The 16,930-nt window shown below is 43.0% G+C and overlaps 1 protein-coding gene across 1 annotated transcript in view; it reads right to left on the reverse strand.

Annotated features, from left to right (window-relative positions):
• LTBP1 (latent transforming growth factor beta binding protein 1) overlaps positions 1-16,930 on the reverse strand; it is a gene marked incomplete at its 3' end in the record, with an annotated part of 310,157 nt that overhangs the window by 127,002 nt on the left and 166,225 nt on the right. The window contains exons 5-6 of the mRNA XM_008051691.2: positions 4,664-4,888; positions 2,604-2,878 (exon numbers count right to left, since the gene is read on the reverse strand). Coding sequence (XP_008049882.2) covers positions 2,604-2,878; positions 4,664-4,888 — 500 coding nt within the window. The remainder of the gene's footprint in view (positions 1-2,603; positions 2,879-4,663; positions 4,889-16,930) is intronic.

Here is a 16,930-nt window from a genome sequence, read left to right on the forward strand (position 1 = left end):
TGGCTGTAACTGTGTTTGCAAACCAGCCACAGGAAGAAAGCACAGATGTTTTGAAACATCTTTAGAGGGTAGGACACATCCATATACTACTGACTATTTGCCAGTAATGTATTCTTTAAATGCCTGGTTCACCCTAATTGCACAAATTAATTGGTTAATCACTGGCATCCAGCAGTGTTTCTCATGAACAGGAAGACAAATAAATATATGCTGAGAATGTTTTCCAAAAACAGGTCTTATTTTGAAGCTTGTATTAGAGACAACACATGCAAAATGAATTAAGAATTGAGATCACTGTCTGGATCTTTCAGACCAAAAGTCAGAGATGTATCCAGATAAGAGAAAGTATTCCACTGGCTTTTAATTATTTGGGCAACTCAATCAATTATCCAGTTCATTTCAACTGCATAGGCCATTTCAGGCTTTCAAAGTAAATAATTTGTTTTTGTCTTTTCCAGTTAGCAATCATCTGCCTAACATTATACAAGAATAACAAGTTTGTTATGCCTCATTTTCTTGCGTTTTATCATCTGTGTTCCAACTTGGAAACTGAGGAGAAAGGTACTGGGCACACAGTTTTAAAAGGATCTGCTTTTTCCTTTCTCCTCGACCAACCTAAGCTGGAATGACTAAACAATACAAAGGGTTCCAAATCCATCCTCCCTCCCTCTCCAAGGCTAGTCCCGGGCAAAGCTGGGAAGAGTCTCACATTTATCTTCAGCTCCACTGTCCTTAGCAAACCTGCCCTTAGTACAAAACCCTGTCTTCACTTCTTAGTTAAATTTAAATGGGTGATGTTTCTTCTCCCAAAGCATTTGCTAATCCTGGACTCCAGTCGAGGAGTGGAAGGTTGTGTAAGGTGCCCTGGAGTCAGCAATTCAGCATCCACAGGCAGGTAAGGGCTGTGTTTGGGGCACCGAAGCTGTCTCTGACTTAAAATGACATGACATAAGCGACTACCTATGTTATTTTTAAGTTTGATTCTATCTCTACCAACATTCTCTAAGCTGATATTTGCATAGTTCTATAATACTTGCAAAGCGGGACTCACATTAACTATCTCAGTTCATCTTAACCAAGTCCATGAGTGTGCTATCTTATCTTTATTCTGCAGACAAGGAAGCTGGTTCCCTCCTCCCCAGCACTGGACCCATGGCTCTAGCCAAGGTCTTGAAATCCCACACGGATGCTCTTACCATCCCTACACACTGCCTCCCACTCAGGTCTACCAACTAGTTCTCCCTCCTCCTAGAAGAAAGGTGATCATCCCACCATTGACATAGAACCTGAATGTGTTTTCCAGGCTTTTAAAGCAGAAACAATTATCCCCAGGTATTTCTCTCTCTCTCTCTTTCTCTCTCTCTGTGCGCGCACGCGCACACATGTGCACACACACACATACACACACGCACACACAATTTTTTGAATATTCAGGAAACAACAGAGGAATAATAAATATACTTCACCTACTCTTCTCATGGGGTGTTTAAAGTACAACAAAAGGATAGGAGGGAAACCAAAGACCAAAGCCTCCATCCATCACGCAGGTAGCACCAAATGCTTGGGGTAGAAAAACAAAACAAATATAAAGACAACCTGAATGCATTCAATGATGAGGTATTTATTTATTTACTGTCATTATAATTTATTGACTCTGTCACCCAGGTTGGAATGCAGTGGCATGATCACAGTTCACTGCAGCCTTGACCTCCTGGGCTCAGGTGATCTTTCTGCCTCAGCCTCCCAATGAGCTGGGACTACAGGTGCACGCCACTGCGTACAACTAGTTTTTAAATTTTTTTTTTTTTGTAGAAATGAGGTCTCGTTATGTTGCCCAGGCTGGTCTTAATCTCCTAGGCTCAAGCAATCCTTCCATCTCGACCTCCCAATGCACTGGGATTACAAGAGTGAGCCACTTCAGTCAGCCTCAATGATGAATTTTAAAGAAAACAGTCTTTCTCTCACTTTATGATATAAATATAGGCCTAAAAGTATAAGTAAATTCAATGATATTTAAAAGGTACTTCAAATGACTCAGGCATTCTTTCTAGCTATAAATTTTTATTAGAAGAAAAGATGACATGAATTGTTATTGCACAATTAATTCAAAACTCAACTGTACCTAGTAACCTGTAAACTACTGCAAAAGGCACAAATATTTTCAAAAATCTTTGCAGAATATATTTCCTGTATGACATCTCATGCCTGACACATGTTTTATGCAGAGATCACCCTATCCAAAACAAAAAACAAAAAAAACATAAATAGGCAATCATGGAGTTCTGGCAACATTTCTGGAGACTCACTACTTCAAATTATTCTATGCATCAGGGATTGGCAAGCTTTATTTTGTAAAGGACTATAAAATAGTAAATATTTTAGATTCTGCAGATCATATGATCTCACTGGAACTACTCAATTCTGTGATCACAGACACAGTCAACAAGCATAGAGGAGGATATGCAAACGAACGATGTGGCCATGTACCAATAAAACTTTATTTACAGGACAGGCTCATGGGGCATCTCCTTTTAATCATAGTTACCAAGCCTGGCTTTCTTATTACAATGCAATAACACGTGTGCCAGGCAATAACGGCTTACCTGTGACCCAATGGTTTCCTGGAAGCACCGGCCAAGCTGCGTCTTGGCAGCCACAGGGTATACGTGAGGAATGACTTGCTGGTGGGAGAACGTGGAATGTACGGTCTGGGTCTTCTGGACAGGCAGTCCTTGGTAAGAGATTTGGGATTGGCCTGGTTGAGTTTCTTTTGCCTTCTGACCCGTTGGGCCATCGATTCTGGAAACCTGATGTATCTGGACTGAAGCTTCAGGGGGATGCTTCACATGGATATTGACTATGTTGGGGGGAAATTTCACTAGAACAGATTTTGGGGAAAGCATGTTAGGCACGAAGAACTGACAGGTGAGTCAGGGCTTTTACAACGTGAAAGCAGATTGTATACACACATAAGCACAAATATACATATGTACATCTATACCACAGATAGGACACATTGCATATATACAATGTATCTTTTGGCTGCTAACCATCAAAATTGTTTTTAAAAATGTAAAAAAAATTATTGAAAAAAGGTTACCCTCAAAATAAAAATTATACTTGAATTTTTTTTTTTTTTTTCAGTCGGAATCTCACTCTGTCGCCCAGGCTGGAGTGTAGTGGATGCTCATGGCCACCACAGCCTCGACCTGCTGGTCTCAGGCAATCCTTCTGCCTCAGCCTTCAAAGTAACTGGAACTACAAGCGTGCACCACCATGCCCAGCTAATATTTTTGATTTAGTGTAGAGACAAGGTCTCGCAAGTTGCCCAGGCTGGTCTTGAACCTGTGGGCTCAGGCAATCCACTCACCTCAGCCTCCCAAAGTGCTGGGATTATAGGTGTGAGCCACTACACCCAGCTTTAGATTTTTTTATTCTGAACATTGCACTTACAAAGAGAAATGAAAACTTTTAACAGTAGCACATTCATGAGACAAAAATATTCTTTACAGAAGAGTAATAAAACTATGAAATGCACGCTGCTTGTCATCATAGGTAGGCAAATTTTACCAAATGATAATAAAAAGCACCAGAGTTAACCTGATTACTTTTGAATTGCTCGTAAGATTCCTATCATAGAAATTCTGGGATTTACCGTTCAAAGACAAACCCAGTTTCACAAATTCTCCTACCCCTAAATAACACAGTATGTACTGTTTGTGCTTCTCATGATACACACACACAGAGAATACCAAAGTGTGTTATTTTATATCTGTAATGAGATTTGCTCTCTGTAGCTTTCAAACAAAATTTCACCTTTTGATGCAAAAATCCAGGTTTTAAAGAATAAGGGCCAGTAACACTTCTCTGGCCCCCTTTAAAAAAACTGGGCATTGCCTGAGCCTGTGGGTTCGAGACCCGCCTGGGCAAGTGAGACCTCATCTCTACAATAAATCAAAAAATTAGCTGGGCGTGGTAGCACGTGCCTGTAGTTCCAGCGACTTGGAAGGCTGAGGCGGAAGGATCGCCGGAGCCCAGCAGGTCGAGGCTGCGGTGGCCAGGAGTGGCCACTGCACTCCAGTCTGGGTGACAGAGTGAGACTACAACTCAAAAAAATAAAAAATAAATAAATAAAAAATAAATAAATAACTGGGCATTTATAAAAATGCCAGGTTTAAAAGAGTAGATTAGTCCTGGATATCTGAATGCCAAGTGACCTTTATACCTTCCTCTACAGATGGACATAGTGAAGCCCAGTGAGGTTAAATGACTATTCACAACTAAAACCACGCACGCTTCAGTTACAAAATCCACCAGCTGGCACTATTTAACCCACTTGTTTATCAAAGCTGCACTGTCCTGCCCATCTACTTCCTGGTCCTTTCCAGAACACACCTGGGTACATTCAACAGGTCATGGTGTGAACAGTCACTAGAGGACGACGGGCTTCTCTTTATTTCCTGGACATCAATCTCGATGGCCTAAGAAGTATTGCAGCCACATACCTGGGCCACATTCTGTCTCTACTGCCATTTCTAGGCCACACATCATGTGCTCCTTGTTGTTTCAATACCAGCCCTGGCCATCCGCAGACACTGGGCTTCTATGTGGGTTGGGCAGGTGAACAGCAGTCTGGCGAACCGGCTACCTGAGAAGGCCTTACCTTTGACTCCCTGCTGGCTTGTCATGGTCAGAGGCAAGGTATGTGTGGAATGGATGACGTGTGTCCCCAGCGCCGTGCCCGGCTGCGGGGAGTGCTGATAAAGTTTAGGCACGCTGGCACCATGGACCGGGATCTGGCAAAGTTTCCCTGTGAAATTCGGGGGGCACTGACATTTGTCCCTGGAACTGCACTGGCCACCATTCATGCATGGAAGATGGCAGATTACTGAAAGAGAAAAGAGAAGATGTGGACAGTTGGTTTGTTGTGCAAAAGTGAAATCACAATTGACCAATAAAACCCAAACACACAGCCCGCTCCTACTAGCATATTCCCACAGACTTCAGAAATGGTAAACAAAGGAACAAATACTATGCCAAAAATACTCTGAATTACTACCTTCTTCTTTCCATCTGAAGTCATTAACTCTCTCCTAGTTTGTCACTGTCCTCCCCCATCATGGAAAGACGAGTTCACAGGAAAAGAATGTCTACACAGTGGCCATTCAGGACAACTGGCTGCCTCAGTGTCATTTCAAGTACTTCCTGTCATCCGTAATTACATTGCTTTTCTATTTAGGGACTGGGTTATTAACCGTCTCTCCAGATTATAAACTCCTTGGGGACAAAGGTATGTCTGGCTTGGTAACTTTTATACCTTCGGCACCCAGAAAATATCTGGCAAACAGTGGATGTTTAAAAAATGCTTTCTCGAAGAATAAACACAAAAATAAATGAGTGTAATAAAAATACTATCTGTTGAAAATTTTCTCTACGTAAGTCACTGAACTAAGTACTACCCGGAACAGCACAGTAAATTAGTTTGAGTCACAATTTACAGGAATTTGCAATCGTGTTGAGCTAAAAAGACCTCAGTGAAGCCTAATATTAGTCTGGAATTAACTTATTTAGAATACAGAAGGAGGACATACTGGGTGCATAATTTTAAGAGAAGCTTTTAACACTGATGAAATTCAGCTAAGCTCTTCACCAGTGAACTCTTCCTATCAGTCTTTAACGTCATCAGATTCTTACTAGCTGAACACATGTCATAAAAGTCCCACAACTCCATTTCCTTCCGGCTTCCATCCTCTTTAAATCCTCTCCCCTATCATCAAACTTTCCAACAAAACTGTCCATTCACTTCCCAATGAACTACGATCTTTCTTGAGTCAGATCAAGTTTTCCTACCTCTAGCCCTCATCTACACAGAAACGACTCTGATCAGAGTCACTCACGACCTCCACGTTGCTAAGTCCAACAGCCTTCCTTGGTTTCTGTCACATCCCACCTCACTGGCCTCGCTCCTCCCTCCTTACTTATTCCATCTTAACTATGTACACTCTGTTTTCTTTTCTTTTCTTTTGAGTTGGAATCTCACTGCGTCACCCATGTTGCATGCTGCAGTGTCGTGGCATGCTCACGGCCACCCCAGCGTCAACCTGCTGGACTCCAGCGATCCTACCGCCTCAGCCTTCCAAGTAGCCCAAACTACAGGTGCATGCTACCATGCCCTGCTAATCTTTCAATTTATTATAGAGATGAGGTCTCACGAAGTTGTTCAGGCTGGACTCGAACCCATGGGCTCAGACCATCCCCTCACTTTACCTCCCAAAGTGCTGAGTTTACAGGTTTGAGCCACTGCGCCTGGCCACCTAATCCATCTTAACAGACTTTGCACACTCTGCTTTCTTAGTTGTCCTTTATATACAGATGAGCTTTAAGGTCTGATCTTGAAATCTTCTTCACAAACCCCACACACTCTTCCTCTAAGATTTCATCCTGTCACTCATGGATGTCACCCATATTTATATGTCCTGGCCAAAGCTTTCTGTTGAACTTCAAACCGTCTACTCCTACATATGCCTCCACATAGATATTTCACCGATAACTCAAACTAAAACATCCACAGCTAAACTCCTCTTCCAATATCTCCATCTACTGAGTGGTGCTGCTCCCTCATCTCATCTATTCAGCCATCTGGTCCTGGAAGTCCTCTCTTCTGAACATTCATCAAAGATGTCCCCTTCTTTTGCATGAGCTGCTTTCCTCCACATTTCATTATTCATGAATATCATCTCACTCTCTACAACACAGCTACATGGAACTGCATTCAGTTCCTCGGAATGTAGGGCCTTCTCAACCCTCCAAAGCTTCATCCACTCTGAGTCTTTTGCCTGAACACTCTTTCCACTTGACTCCCTTCAACTGCCTACTTACTTTTAAGACTCTGCCTGAACCTCACTTCTTCTAGAAGCCTCCCTGTCGCCCCTCATCTACGCTTTGATGCCTCTCCTCTGTGTGTCCACGAATCTCACTCACTCCTCAGCCCATGCATCTTGCTGCATCACAACGGTCTGACTTCTTCTCTGTATGCCTCACCCAACCACAGCTCTGTGAGGTCAGGCAAATTATCTTGTTATGTTTTGCCCCTTGCATGCATCTCAGAGTCTAGAAAAAAAGCTAAGGCTCAAGAAAATACTAAAGGAAGGAATGAACAGATTTATACCTACCACTCTGCCAAACGCCTTTTCAGATAGACGAGAAGACTCAGTCACCGCCCTTCAAGAATTTAAAAGCCAAATGGGGAGATGAAATAATACATGATAACTAAAAATACCGACTAGAAAAAAGTACCAACTGGAAAATGTAAAGTATAAATTCTTTGACACCTCAGTGAGGAGAAAAGACATTTCTAGGAAGTCAAAATAGATTTCACAGGAGAGATCTTTTGGGCTAAGTCTTTGGAACTGGGTGAGATTCAGAAAACACAAAAGAGGATATTTAGAAAAACGATGCGTAGAAAGATAGGAAGATGGGCACATTTGGGAGACGATGAATAAATGTGTCCTGTTGAAACTCTGGGTTCTTGAGGGAAAGAAAGAGATAGGGTGACACATTGGAAGAAGGAGATTTGCGTCAGACGATGAAGGTTATTACAGGCCTGATAAGGGTTTCGATTCTATCCTGTAATCACTAAGTTATTTTGCAGGCTTCAAGCACAGGATTAAGTAAGACTGAAAGAATATTCCAGGAAGATTACTCTGGTGATGGCATGCAGGATTCGCTGGAAAGAAGAGAGACGACAGTGGGAAAGGCAGTTAGGAAACTATTAGAACAATTGAAATTCAAGTTGAAAAACATATCATTAGGATGACGGCAACAGGAATAGAAAGAAACATGCAGTAATATAATGCTGGATGGAAAATCAATAGAACTTGGAGATGGGACACAGGAGGAAAAGGGCAGGCCAAGGACGAGGGGAGAAGGCAGAGGAAGGAGAAAGTTGAAAAAATTACCAAAGTGACAACCCAGAAACTATTCAGGGCCCTTGGCTGCACATCAAGTCAAAACTACCCGTGACAGACGGAGTCTGGAAAATACTTTCACTAGTGCCTGCTCTACTCTATGAAGTCTTAGATAAGAGAAGTCAAAGCTGACTCTGAGGTTGAGTCAATGACTTCTAAATTCCTGGTTCAATTCTGAATTGGATTTCTAATCACAGCTTGGCTAAACTGGATGGACTCAATGAGCCACACAGGAAGAAAAGGGGAGCTGAGATTTAAATGTCCTACAAATAATTTATAACTGGAATACAGGCATTCCTCGCTTTGCATGGTCCCAATATGCATGGATTTTCCTTAACACTGTTTAGTTAAATAATATCGGTCCCCCAGCACATGGGTTAAACTTCAGTACATTAACTGAGGAACTGCCTCGAGGACAAACTTCATTGCTTACTCCTTGGTCCACAAATCACGATGTGACTAACAGATGTGCATCAGGACCAATGACCAATCAGGTCATTTCTTCCAAAGCCTGTCAGTGACTGGTCCTGCACATGTGAAAGTCACTGTAGACACAGACCGTAAAGCAAGCAGTTCTGGTGCTTGCTCTTCTGCAAGTAATAAAATCAGTTTACCAAAGCAGATAATCCAGAAAAGAGTATGGGCCAACAAGATGGAAAGTGCAACAAAGAAATACAAAGCAAAGTCGGACGGTGCTTGTGATGAAAAGAATGCAGACGTCCCAAAGGAGGTGACATGAAAGGGATGCTCAGATATCTTCCAACTTTAGATCAATTTCCAACAATTCACTAAAGGAAAAAAAAATACTACAGAAGTTATACGGTGAAAAGAAAGCAAACGTTCCGATTGTTCCTAAGTTTTACTCAAAGAAATAAAACACTTTAATTCTCAATGTTTCTAACATTTTAAATTATAGCATGCTAAATAAATATTAACTGCACTGGTTTTTTTCATTTCCCTATATATTTATGGCCTACATTAAAATTTGTAATGTTTTGGCAAAAATTTTTAAAGGTCATAGAACTCGTAATTTTTCCATTGACTATTAAATGCAAAATGAGGACTAGCTATAATCAATCTATACTAGAATATTGTGTGTGTGTTTCACCATCTATCTTACAAAGAAACATTAGCCAATTGACTTTTACTAGGTACTTATGGTAACAGGAGCAGACTTTGAAATCTAACTTAACTAATTTTGTTTAAATCTACCCTTATACCCCTGAGATAGCTACCACTTTTTTCAAGGGCTGGACTACATCGAAATGGCAATAATCCCTCAATCCCCATAATCTGTGTCTCTCTGGTTATAAAGGAAAAGATTTCTGCTTGACTTACTATAACCAATAAAAGTCCACTATTATAACCCTTTATGAATGAGAAATAAAACCTCTATTCTCCAGTTCCAGCATTTTCTAAGATATAAATGACAATGTCAAGCTCTTTGCCTCAGCTCAACAAGGACACGGAAGCCCTCTGCAGTAGGTCACCTCATTATACCTCAGCAGTCTTTTACAACAAGGAAAACAAATTTAAAATCGACTCCCAAACATTAAGATTCAACTCTAAATAGCTTCTTGCTTCAAAGACTCATCTACCCTCAAATCACTGGCTAGTTATGTATCATCTGTAGTGCCAAAGTCCTGTGAAATCTTTCCAGAACACCAAGAGGAAAAAGAGTAAGTTATCTTCAAGGTCAACTTGAGAAGCTTGTGGTGTGCCGGTTGTAAGTCTAGCTATGGCACATATATTCTAGAAAACACAACCAGAAGGTGTCACATAGACGCTGGGGAAGTCTCTCACCAACCTGTTGGTGCAACATCTTGCTGGCCAACATACGACATGGCATCACGTGGCCTCCTGGGAACTACTGCAAATAACCAGAGGTACGTGGCCTGTTATTCCAGAAAGTGGAATTTTGTGATAGCCACTCACAGTATCTCCTGGCACTACCAGAAAAGGTCAAAATGCACAGAAGGATCCATGCTAGAAGGACAGGTTGGAGGTCTTAAATATGTCACGTGTCCCCACTGTGTTGCACCAACCTCTTTGGTCTATGAAACAACTTGCAGTGCTCAGTAAACTGGGCTGACAGTCATACTCACATTCTGGGCCACAAACCGGAACGCAGTTCAGATGAACAAATACCAGTGACCTGCATATAAATTTTCTAAAAGTTTTCACCATAAAAAGGCAGCCTCGACCCCTTTCTCTCCTGTTATCTTAGCTGACTATAAAAACACTGCAAGGGTTTGTTCCCAAAAGGCGCTCTAAGAATGTTCTTGACCTCCCTGCTACAGTGTCCTGGCTACTCCCCCTGGCTTTCTGTGCCAGAATCAGACCCTGTCAAGTTACTGTGGCTGAGGCAGACCAGGGTAAACAAAACTCCGTGTCAAGGAAAACTTGCATCCGTCATTTCACGGAACACACACACACACACACACACACACACACACACACACACACACACGCAATTTTGATCCAAACTGCTGCTTAAACTTCCCCCACTCATTTCTGATTAGAAGAATAACAGTCCCTTAAAGGCCTTTGGCTTTTTTTTTTTTTTTTTTGAGTTGGAGTCTCGCTCTGTCACCCAGACTGGAATGCAGTGGCCGCTCCCAGCCACCGCAGCCTTGACCTGCTGGGCTCCGGCAACCCTTCCGCCTCAGCCTTCCGAGTAGCCGGAACTGCAGGCATGCACTAACACGCCCGGCTGATTTTTTGATTTACTGTAGAGATGTGGTCTCGCTGCCCAGGCAGGTCTCGAACCCGCGGGCTCAGGCAATCCACTCACCTCAGCCTCCCAAAGGCTCGGGATTACAGGCTGAGCCACCGAGCTGGCTGGTCTTTGGCATTTTTGATGATACCCCCTGGTCATAGGAGGAAGTAGGCATATTTTTAGAAAGTAAAGGTTATCATGCATTTCTCCCCCTATTCTGGGTTAGGATAACAAATACGTTACATAATCATGAGATGCTGCAGCTAACCATTGCTCGCTGTAAGAATCCAGGCCACTCCATGTTAAACAGAACCACACCTGTATGCTCACCTTGTCATGCCATGGGCATCACCAAAAAAGGGAAGAGTTGGGCTGGACCCCAAGATGACAGTTACCTTCTTCTGCAACTAGAACAGAGGAACCAGGAAGGCCTGGTTCTACGTATGACCAAGGAGAAAAGTGTGCAGACTGGTTTTTCTCCTTATGAAGTATAGAAATATACAGTGGTTGTGCTCTGAAATGGTCTGCCATCAATTCTTGGTTATCTGTCTACTAACTTACACTGATTCAGAGACTCGATAAAAAAAAAAAGAAAGAAAGAAAGAAAGAAAAACAGACCGGGTACAGAGGCGGAGGTGAGCGGATTGCCTGAGCCCTGGGGTTCGAGACCAGCCTGAGCAACATGGGAAGACCTCATCTCTACACTAAATCAAAAAAAATTAGCTGAGTGTGGTGGCGCACGCCAGTAGTTCCAGCTACTTGGAAGGCTGAGGCAGAAGGATTGCCTGAGTCCAGCAAGGCGAGACTCCAACTCAAAGAAACAAAACAAAACAAATATATAAGCCAGGTGCAGTGGCACATACCTGTAATCCCAGCATTCTGGGAGGCAGAGGCAAGAGGACTGCCTGAGCTCAGGGGTTCGAGACCAGCCTGGGCAACTTGGCAAGACTTCGTCTCTACAATAAATTAACCAGGCATGGTGGTGCATACCTATAGTCCAAGCTACTTAGAAGGCTAAGGAGGAGGGATCGTCTGAGTCCAGCAAGGCGAGGTTGCAGTAGCTATGAGCGTGCCACCGTGGCCAGGCGCAGTGGTTCATGCCTGTAATTCTAGCATTGTGGGGGAGGCCGAGGCAGGAGGATAGCTTGAGGCCAGGAGTTCAAGACCAGCGTGAGCAACATAATGAGATCCTGTCTCCATTATTAATTAACTATGAGTTAGGGCAGTTCAGAACAACCTGTCCAAGGAGGTGAGATTTAAGATAAATCTAAGAGTGGAAGCCTCCAGGGATGTGAAAAGCAGACAGAAGAGTATTTGCAGAACAAAGAATACGAATAAGATCTTGAGGTGAGGTGATTTAGAGGCCAAAAACGAAGGCAGCAGCACTGGAGTGCAGGAAGCCAGGAGCAGGGGAGACAAGCTGGGTTGCAGAGGCAAGCAGGGGCCAGAGTCCTGTATCTTCCCACAGGATGGAAGGCAGTGGTGGACACGGCAAAACAGAAAAAATATGTGAAAACTTGGGACCAGGGTCTGAATCACGGAAGATAGGAACAAAGAAGACGGGAAAAACAGCCGTATCCACCACTACACTCACAACATGTGCACTGTAAACTTGGCTTTGAACTCCTGGAACTTACGCTACAATTTTAAATAAATATTTCGCCAGATCCAAGCTAAATTTCTGAAAGTTCTCATTTAAAACAATGTTCAATATATAGTCATTCTGAAGGGGAGAGGCGCTGTTTTTCTTTTTTTACATGAGAAAAGAGACCACTACTATCCATGGTACATGCAAAAGAGAAAAGAGATCTTCAAAGAGTTTTGGGGACAAATATAAAATGCTTAAAAATAAGTTAAAAATGCACCTGTCACTTTTCTCACCAGTGAGCGCCTCTTTGGACTTTTTCTTAAAGGATGTGTGCAATTATTAGCCACAAGATGTGAAAATACACACATTGTAGTTTCATGGCTTTATAATAAAAGTGCTTTCAAGCCGAGCATGCTGGCTGTAATCCCAGCACTTTGGGAGGCAGAGGCAAGAGGATTGCCTGAGCCCCGGGGTTTGAGACCAGCCTGGGCAACTTGGCGAGACCTTGTCTCTATAATAAACCAAGAAATTAGCCAGGTATGGTGTCACATGCCTATAGTTCCAGCTACTTGGAAGGCTGAGGCTGAAGGATCGCCTGAGCCCAGCAAGTCGAGTCTGCAGTGGCCCTGAGTGTGACTCCAACTCAAAAAAAAAGTGCCTTCTATTTTATATGAAGGGACTTCACAAATCTTCACAGTAACCAGAGGTTTTAAACTCTAGATGGAGACATGACTGTTTTTAAAAGCATGCTGGAGAATGTAAGCATGCTCTAATACCTGCAGAAAATATTGAGGGGAAAAGGGGCGTCATCACAAGGAAGTTCCCAGAGCACCCACCTCCGGACCCCAAGACTGTTGTCATCACAAACCAACAAGGCGGTGAGATTCCACACCAGTATCACTGACTCTAAGGATGATATTTAGCTGCTGATTCAGTTCACTTGGTCAAACATGGCATCACAGTCAAACATGGCATCACTTTTTTTTTGTTTACCTACCTGAAAATTACTCAGACCACTTTCATTCCATCCCCACCCATCAAATACTAAATAGGGTGGGCTAATGCTAAAGTAAATGCAGTTTCAACAAATGCAAAATACCAACCATCAAGCAATCCACAAATCCCAAGAAGACCAGTGATTTTTTAATGCCTGTGGGCATTAGTAACTGAGTTGCTCCCATGCTCTGTTTATAATCCAGGAGATAGAAAGCCCCATCACTCACGCCAGAGCTTCCAACGTAGGACATGGCCATTCATCATCTCAACTCTGTTTATAGCTTTCTGTTCACTTACCCCCAACCTCCCACCGCTGTGGACACTCTCATCTGACCTAGCTTTACACTTTGCATAACCAAAGGAGCTCCCATAAATCGAGCAGATCGCATAATTCCACTTCACACCCTCCATCACAGAACCTGGTAATTCCCAAATCCCAAGGATCTTTGCCCCTTAAGAAAAATGCAGCAACATTTTCAGGCTGCAGAGTCAGTGAACACATGAATCCCAGACACCTTGTGTTTGGGGCTCCCTTTGGCAATAACCTTGAAAAACCATTTTGTAGATTACAGCGTCCCCAGCTGCAAAATGAGGAACAAAGAAGACAGGAAAAACAGCTGTATCCACCACTAGACTCACCACGTGCGCTGTAAACTTGGCTTTGGACTCCTGGAACTTACGCTACAATTTTAAATAAATATTTCGCCAGATTCAAGCTAAATTTCTGAAAGTTCTCATTTAAAACGCGTTCAATGTATAGTCATTCTGAAGGGGAGAGGCCATCATGCAATCCATGGTATAATGACACAATGTATGGGTTGTTTCCAGTTGCTGAAATTCTGGTTCTTGAACTCCAACCAGGCTAGTCAACCCAGCAAGGTTCAAATCTCCTCATCTCATCCAATGTGACTGGCAGGACCTGAATATTAACGTAGGGACAAATGGATAGCCAGCTCCCTGCAGCCTATGTAGAAATTACTGGACTTAAGCTGCTGAGGGGTGTGCTGTCTTATGACCTTCAATGCATAATCAGACACTGACTCAAATGTGCGCTTCACAGCTACTGACTAGTAAATAAAACGCGCATGATTTGTAAAAAGCTGACTTCACTCAGGGGAATGATATGAATATATCCAGTTGGGGACATGACGTACTGCACACAAATGGCCAGTGAAATCGGATTCATAAAACCAGTGACAGGCTTCATCCTAGGAGACCCCACCTTTTACAGGGGATCACTGCCACTATCCAAAGGGGCACATCAATATTTCAGTCACTATAGCCTTGCATTTTCTTTCATCTCTTTGCAAAACGTTTTCTCCCAAACCAAGTAATACCACTTCAGCTTAGGCTATATATAATAATATGCAAAATAAGCTTCAAAAAATGTTAAGCCAGGCATGGTGGCATGTGCCTATAGTCCCAGCTACTCAGGAGGCTGAGGCGGGAGGACTATTTGAGCCCAGGAGTTCAAGGCTACAGTGAGTACACATCACTGCACTCCAGCCAGGATGATAGAACAAGACCACATCTCTCAAAAAAAAAAACTTTTAAAAATTTGTATCACCACTATAATTTGCAAACTCTTGTCTGTTGGGTTGTCTCTAGAGACAAAGTCCATACTCCTACTGAGGTCCTTAATGTCTGCTCGTTATTTATTTATTCCTGAGCCTCAGAAAAGGACTTGAAAAGGACCTAAATTTAGAATTTTCTCATATTTGCAAAGTCAAAACCTCCACACACATATCTAATTTAAGAGCGCAAAACTGCAATAAAACTTCTGACATTGTAGCTCGTCCAAATTCTTGTAACCTTTAGAGTCTGGTCCAAACACAGAATCCCCCCAAAAAAGAAACTGTCTTTCAAAGAAGAAAGGAGAATGCTTGGAATAAGAAGACAGGATCCTGGAGACATCTGCAAAGTTGGAGGCAGTAGCTAACATGATTTCTATATCATTTATTCATCTTTCCTGTATTCTAATTATTTTGTACCTCTCTCCATTCTACTTTAAATGGGTAGGAACGAGGCTGTGACATTCTCATCTCTGTATCCCCCATACTTCATAGCACAACAGTTTACAGACAGAAAATTTAATGTCCATAACAAGAAGGTATGGGCATTCATCCAACTCCCTAAAGATTCCTGAGGGGAAAAAAATAACAGCATGTACAAGGAGGACCTAAAGCAAACAGAAATTATTTTGGAGGGTGGGCCCCTCGTAGTCCAGGCTTCTCCAGTCCAGGTGTTCTAGGAACCCATCAGTATCAGTGTACCAGCTAGTGTTGTTGTGAGAGGTTGTGTTTTGTGGTCAGTTTCGATGAATTTTTTTGGGAGATTCAGCACATTTGTCCATTTCATGATGGGTGATTTATGAGTGTGCCTGCCCACACCGTGCTGAGTGTTCAGTAGTTTTTGACCCAAAACGACATGACTTCCATGCCCTACCTTCCCTATTCACCTGATCTTGCCCAAGTGACTACCCCCTGCCCCCTGGATGAAATAAGTCCTCAAAGAGAAAGGGAAATGTTTTGCCGATGTGGAAGAGGTGAAACAAAAAACGGCAGAAGCGCTAAAAGGCACTGAAATTGATAAGTTCAAAAACTGTTCTGAGCGTGGAAAAAGCATTTCAATAGGTAGTATTGCATCAAATGGAGACAACTTTGACAGTGACTGAAGTTAAACATGTCCGAATAAATACACCATTTTTTATAACTAAATTCTGGGTGTTGGAGGTTCCCCCCTCATCTCCATACCTCTTTTAACACTTCCCTCTTTCCTGACATAATCTAACTTGAACACACACTAGAGAATCATTTTCAATGTCCAGCAGATGCTAAGGTTTCCACAGAGGTGCTGAAGGAACTTGCTAAGACATCAGATTCAGCCACCATCCCCTACAGACAAGGAGTGACGTGCAGAGATGGTGTCCGTTTAGGATGTCAGGGCCAGGCAGTGATGGAAATGGGATGAAAACCCAGGCTTCCCAACCCCGTTTCTGGCTCTTTCCCATACACCTCCCATGACACTCCCAAAGACCATCTCAACAACGGTCTTTGCCAAGGCCTTTCTCAACTCCTTTTACAGGCTACGGATGTCTTACATAACTGGTAAGAGGATCACGGAGCCCTCCCTGGATCGAGGGTATGGCTAGCTGCACATCAGGCCATCTCGGAGGCTCTTTTCCAGAGACCTCCATCCATGACTTCTGGGTATTAACAGAAGAATGAGGAGTTTTCAGGGCACAAACACTGGAATAGCAGAACCGTGAAGCCCAAAAAGCAACAAGCCGCAAGTGTTGGAGAGTGTAGATGTGGAACATTGACTGAAGAAGGTTCTAGTGCACCCTACTGGCCTATCCCCTGTCCCCTTGAGTTCTGGTAGGGTGAGAAGGGAAGACCGGAAGTTCAAAAAGTGATGTTTGCTCATTTGATTAATATGTGCTGTCTACCATGGTGCCACCCAAACGCTTGGCAAACATTATAAACACAACAGACAATGATCCTTGCCTTCCTGGCACTTACCTCTGTCATTGCATAGTCTTTGTGAGACTCTGGGCACTCATGGCACTGCTTCAGGCCCAGGAGCCAAAGAACAAGACAGGGCTGGAAAACAAGCTAACCCTCAGATCTGCAGGCTACCAGCCACCTCTCTGGGACCTCA

This window comes from Carlito syrichta, unplaced genomic scaffold (genome assembly GCF_000164805.1).
Source record: "Carlito syrichta isolate Samal-C Ts95f unplaced genomic scaffold, Tarsius_syrichta-2.0.1 Scaffold222157, whole genome shotgun sequence".
NCBI classification, from domain to species: domain Eukaryota; kingdom Metazoa; phylum Chordata; class Mammalia; order Primates; family Tarsiidae; genus Carlito; species Carlito syrichta.